The sequence below is a fragment of the Mytilus edulis genome, unplaced genomic scaffold (genome assembly GCF_963676685.1).
Source record: "Mytilus edulis unplaced genomic scaffold, xbMytEdul2.2 SCAFFOLD_842, whole genome shotgun sequence".
NCBI lineage: Eukaryota > Metazoa > Mollusca > Bivalvia > Mytilida > Mytilidae > Mytilus > Mytilus edulis.
In genome coordinates, this window is record NW_027268459.1 from 24,684 (window position 1) to 30,787 (window position 6,104).

The window sequence follows — 6,104 nt, forward strand, 5'->3', positions numbered from 1 at the left end:
AACAACTAGTCTATAGCTACGCGTTCAATAGTCAAAATCTACGTAGCATTACGTAGCAGCTACGATATTGAACGCAGCCCTATAGTGCTGTATCTGTATAGTAGAACACTCAATTGCAGGATAAATAGAGATTATTACATAGATACAAGTGGATTATCGGATTTATCCAATCGAAATAGCTAAATTGTCAATTTCAAAGTCCGAGCCTCGGCGAGGACTTTAAAATTTATAATTTAACTATCGAGATTGGATAAATCCGATAATCCACGAGTTATAATTATGTAATAATCTGTTTCTCTAATGATTAAAAGATAAATTTTCCTTTTTTCTAAACCAAAATCTCCTTCGAGTGCCTTCCACTAGCCACGAAGTTGTCAATTTCATTAACACCTTTTTTCATGAACATTTTGATCATTACAGGGAGCTGGAAAGGGTAAGTGTTAATAATTACATTAGATGTATGTTTCATTATAATATTTTATTCTGATTGGCTAACTGCACATCACGTGTTATTCCGTAAGCAGTTGCATTGCTCAATACAACTTTTCACTCATGATAACACGTGCTCCAACAATAAAGTGCACAGGTGAATTAAATAATAAAATATATTAAATTCGTGTTTTCATGATCATAGCTAAAAAATGTAATTATAAGTATTGAATGCTTCTTTTTGTAACTTTATAGGGTTGTAAAAGCGTTGACCGTGCGTACATTTTTAGAATGAAGCGCTTCCGCGCTTCATACACAATGTACTTCGGTCAACGCTTTTACACCCCAATAAATTTACAAAAAGAAGCATTCAATTCTTAAATATAAAGGGTAATTTATCAGTAAGATGTTATTCGGACGGATAATGAGTTTGGCCATGACGTGTGATTCAAAACAATACAGAACCACGTCTCTATTAAAAGGGCACAACCAGTGTCCATATGAATGCCTACAACATGTCGATTGACTGTATTTCCAAACTTGTTGTCAAGAATAAAATTTAAGCTTTAACCATCTCATCACAGTTCTAGTAAGTTAGCCTAACGCGTTTCCTTTTATCTCTGTACAAACGACTGAAGGCTTTTAACGGGCATATAAATCTGCGATCAGAGTAAAACATGAACAGTCTGTAGAAACATGAATGTTGATAGAAAGAACGGGATCCTGGTAACGTTAATCTTTACCAGCTTCTGAATTGAAATCTTTGACATGTTACAGATTCTTTACGAGGACACATTGGATTAAAAGGTTACTAGGTATCTTGCATGGATGTGTATCTCAAATCTATTATATTCACAGTGAAAGAAAAAAAATGATAATTTTTCTTCTAAATGATACAAACGAGAAAATAGCATGTTATTGGTTTTGTATAAAAAAAGGTTTATAATGATGGAATCTTTTATTCAATGAATTGTTTCCTTGGAATTGCACTACAGTACTTTAATTGAGGGACTGAAACCCATCAATATATATATATATATATATATATATCTAATGCACACCACGCTGCGATCTCAGTACATTCAGGGACCTTGATGGGCAAACGACGCATACCATTTTTTGTTTGTTGGAAAGCATGATATGTTATGTGAAGACAATTATTTAGCTTTGATTATTCATTTTTGACATATATACTAGTATACCTACATAATAATTGAAACAATTACATATACTAGTATACCTACATAATAATTGAAACAATTACATATACTAGTATACCTACATAATAATTGAAACAATTACATATACTAGTATACCTACATAATAATTGAAACATCTGTCTTGATATATCCGATAAAACTGCGTAGATAATCGTAATAGTCTTTCTGTGAAATAAACGAGTTATTCTAGTTATTTGTTTATGGTAAACACAACCATAATCTCTGCGGCTGAGACCTGTATGACTCGGATATTCGGCAAGTGTTTCTTTTTTTCTGAGTTATGCTTGCATAAGTATTACGTAATTTAATATATATAATGGTTTGAAACCTTACGATATTGTCCAAAATTCAAAGTTTACATATACTTAATGGATGAGACGAATACAATAGTTCAGTTAAATTAAATGACTCTGTTCTTTTATTCGGGCGACTGTATAGTCACATTCCCGTTTATCTTTTAAGCAACAACGGTCCTGTTTTAGTCCTTAAATTATTCTTTTTGATGTGGTATCATAATGCACAAATGAATTCAGTAAATGATACATTTTAAATCTATAATAAATGGGCGCAAAATAAACCGGTACACGTATTTTGCATGTGTCATTGAAAAACGGCAGATCGACGTTTTCTTGAAAACAGTTTAAAGAATTCATTTCTAAATCTTTTCCCTGTGATACAGTACAAGAAAAAATGGACACTGTTATTCAGGTATTGGAGAATATTCACGATGCCATATGCTAGGTTTTGTACAGCAATCCTATGAGGGTGTATATCTTGTGTTTTCCAGTAATGCTTCCCGATGAAATAAATAGCTATTGGTGTTGTACACAAGAAAAAAACAAAATTAACGGACAATAGCATCACAGTCACGTTTGTGCTTGTTTGTAATCTGGATGAATTGTTGTTGACTGTTTTATTTACAGTATCATTGGAGAAGCCATTTTGAGTTTCACACGCTTCTGTGATAGTTGATATTTCATCTGAATGCTCGCCTGAAATATGACTCGATCCAAATGAGGTCCGTCGTGTGTATACACTGTCGAAACTTCTGCCAAGATTATTGTCAACTGTCATATTTTTCAACGTTTTAACAGACGCTGAAACTCTCTGAATGATTAACGAATTAGCTACTATCATTATGCCAAATGGAACAAAGCAGAATACTGCAAAATCTATCCATGGCCAAATTTTACTGACAAAATTGGCGTCTGCTTCTTGACATATTAGTTTTGGTCCATTTCTTGCAATAATCTCAACTGTAAAGAACAAATGACTGTTAATAAAAACCATTGCTACGACTAGAACTACCACAATAATTTTTGATACGTTGTGAGTGCAGCATAGTCTAGCTTTGAGTGGTCGCATCACAGAAATACAGCGATCCATGGTCACGGCGACCAAAATCCAGGAGGCAAAGTCGAGAGAAAAATACACAAGAAAAGCATGTAGTTTACAAATAAAATCACTGTGTAATCGTATGTCTATGTCGAAAGCCATAATAATCCAGTATCTTAACAATCCTGTGTACAACACAAGAAGGTCAGCGGAGGACAAAATAAGTAAATAGAACATTGTTGTTGATCGACGCATCGTTTTCTTGGACAAAACAAGAATGCTTAAAATATTAGCAACGGTTCCAATAAATATTACACATGGTGATACATAAACAAAGATAATTCTTGTTATTTCATCCTCTATAAACTCGTCAGTTTGGTTCGAAATACTTCCATTTGCAATCATACTTTCATTTTTAATAATGGAAAGACTTAAACTGTTATAAATTTAGATCACGGCTTCTTCAAACCATCTTTGACACAAGCATGACAAGTGAACTAAATATTTATGAATAGGATGCTAATTTCATCCATAGAATTATTGACGAATTTCTAAGTTTTTTAATCGGTTAGTATTGGTAAGAAACGTCAATGTATTATTTTCCAAGCAATGATGCGGATTTTGTTTTGCTTTCCACTTTATTTCGAGATAAGCCGACGCAAGAAATGATTTATCATAATGGTAAAGCCAATAGTTCCACATAAATTTTTACGCTAGAATAATAATCCGTCTTATGTTGAAAAAATCACCAACAAACGTTTCCGCAATTAGAGACTCAAGTAATTAAAAGCAATGGGTTCATCCATTTATCTTTGTGTGACGTAGTGGCAGTTTTTCAATACATATCATGTTGTATCTAAACCACTTTAGAATAGTTACCTTGAAATATTACAAATTACAGTAAATGTTTTTCCGTTTCAATGACGTTTTATCCTCTAAAGCTTTCAAACAACTTTAATGACGAAATTGTTAAACACGCCTGATTAGAAAGAAACATGTAATTTCTCAAAAGTAAATGCACACTACATGTTCCATTCCAAAACAATAATTTCAATCCTGATATTAAAACAATTATGATAGAATAAAATTCCGTTGCAATAAAAGTTGCTGAATATTTTAAAAAATCAACTTGTGGCAGTATTTAAGTTATTGAATAATTTATTAAGGTTAACAGCTCTAGCTAGTTAACAGCTTTCTAACCTTTCAGAACTGGACGACATAGCTCTCTTACCCAACTGGACGACATTTAAGTGTACTTTTGATGGTGATGATAATAAACGGTTATTCGATACTATTTTGCAAGATTTTTTTTTCAACAGGATAATAGTTAAGTTCACAATGCAAATGTGGGTCACAAGAAAGGATGTGGGGAGATAATAACAGCGCAAACAAAAGCCATAAGTCGAAGGATTACAGACAGGAATCCAACAATAGAGGAAAAGAAAAATTGTTTTTGCACCAGTGAACATTCCCGTGGTCATGTGTATGTCAACCAAATCATGGATGGTGGGGTTAGTATCCTTTCATGGGGATTACGTCACTTTAGTTCAATAGCTTCCTGGAAGCAGCAAGCGGCTATCAAGGAAAAGATGAGAAGCAATGCAAGTCCTAGAATGCAATATTAACTTTGAGGGATAAATAATGTAAAGCTTTCTTCCAATATTCCTAAACAGAAATTGACTGATAAAAATCGGGAAACTGAAAACGTTTTTTTTTGTAAAGTTTGGTTATCAAACTACTTTCATTGTTAATTTCTAGAGGTTAATCAAGATTATGAAGTAACGATAGTAACGTCTCTTGTGGAAAGTTGTCTCCGTCAACTCCTCAGAATCTACAAGGTAAATTTTATAATACAAGAAAATTTGCAAGAATACTGAATCTTTAGAGTTCTTTTTACACATTCTTCATTACGGTGGTATATTGAAGGAAACCCATGAATTTCATAGTCAATTATTGATTCTTGTTGGCTTTTTTTCGAATATATCCTCCTCTGCATACAAGACCAGGTCTTTCAAATCTTTAACATGTATAATGGCTGGCATGGGAGACCCTTTAGAACAGAACGTTTACTGAATGCCTTGCTAACAGGTTGAACAACTGCTGCTTCTAACCCTGCTGACTGCCATTGACAATTGTCAAATAAATTGATCACAAGATGTAACATGGATGAGTGATGTTAGGGATCGAACCGGTATTTGGATGTCATATCATTTACTAGTACCTCAATTAAGGGATATACTGTTGAATTTTAAAGAGTCGAAATAGGATGGACGGATCATATAAACCTTAAAGAAAATATAATTCAAGCCCAACCGTCAAATAGAAACAAGTTTAAATTGTAAACAACGTTCAAACATTTTTCAAAAGACCTTAAAACTGAAAAATATATTTTAACAAACCGTATTTGAAAAACAGGTCGAATATCTGATGTTCTTAAACCCCGTTGACTGCCATTGACGATTGCCAAAAAAAATAATAGCGAGATGTAACATGGATCTTAATTATGAATTTTGATACCAAACAGGAAACAATAATCTTGCAAAGAAGATGGTATGGTACATCGCAAACATAAGGTGCAAAAATTTGTACACCATAACCGGATTTCCACAATAAATGTCTGTTCAGTGATGTTAGGGATCGAAACGGTATTTGGAAGGTCATATAATTTACCTCAATTTAGGATAGATTCTTGAATTTTAAAGAGTGGAAATATGATGGGCGGATCACATACACCCGAGGAAAAATATGATTCTAGCCACAACGTAAAAAATATAAACAAGTCTAAATTGAAAACAACGTTCAAACCTATGAATTGTTAGATAAAAATCGCATTTTTAAAACAAAATTTCTTGTTCACCACAAAAGCCATAGTCAGGTGGTGATTGTAGGGGAATTGTAAAATCCTGACTATTGAAAAAAAAAGAAAAAAGAAAGTCTTTTTGTGTTCTTATAATGTGTTTGTGTCAAAGCTCAGTATTAGACTGTATCATAAAGTTGTTGGGATATGACAGGAATATGCAAAACAAAAGACCACGTGCTTGCATCATCCATTTGTGTTAAGCGGTTCATAAAACACTGACAACTTGTACAAAAAAAAATTATAATTTGTACAACAATACA

At 33.1% G+C, this 6,104-nt stretch overlaps 1 protein-coding gene across 1 annotated transcript; it reads right to left on the bottom strand.

Moving 5' to 3' along the window:
- Positions 1–2,071: 2,071 nt before the first annotated feature.
- LOC139507546 (FMRFamide receptor-like) lies at positions 2,072–3,108 on the bottom strand. The gene has a single exon (XM_071295781.1). It carries the CDS (start codon positions 3,033–3,035, stop codon positions 2,250–2,252), a length of 786 nt encoding a protein of 261 aa, XP_071151882.1. The 5' UTR covers positions 3,036–3,108; the 3' UTR covers positions 2,072–2,249.
- Between the last annotated feature and the right edge of the window lie 2,996 nt (positions 3,109–6,104).

Bases quoted from the DNA above. Each gene is read 5' to 3' on its own strand.
- LOC139507546 (XM_071295781.1), bottom strand. From the start codon at position 3,035: ATGGATCGCTGTATTTCTGTGATGCGACCACTCAAAGCTAGACTATGC.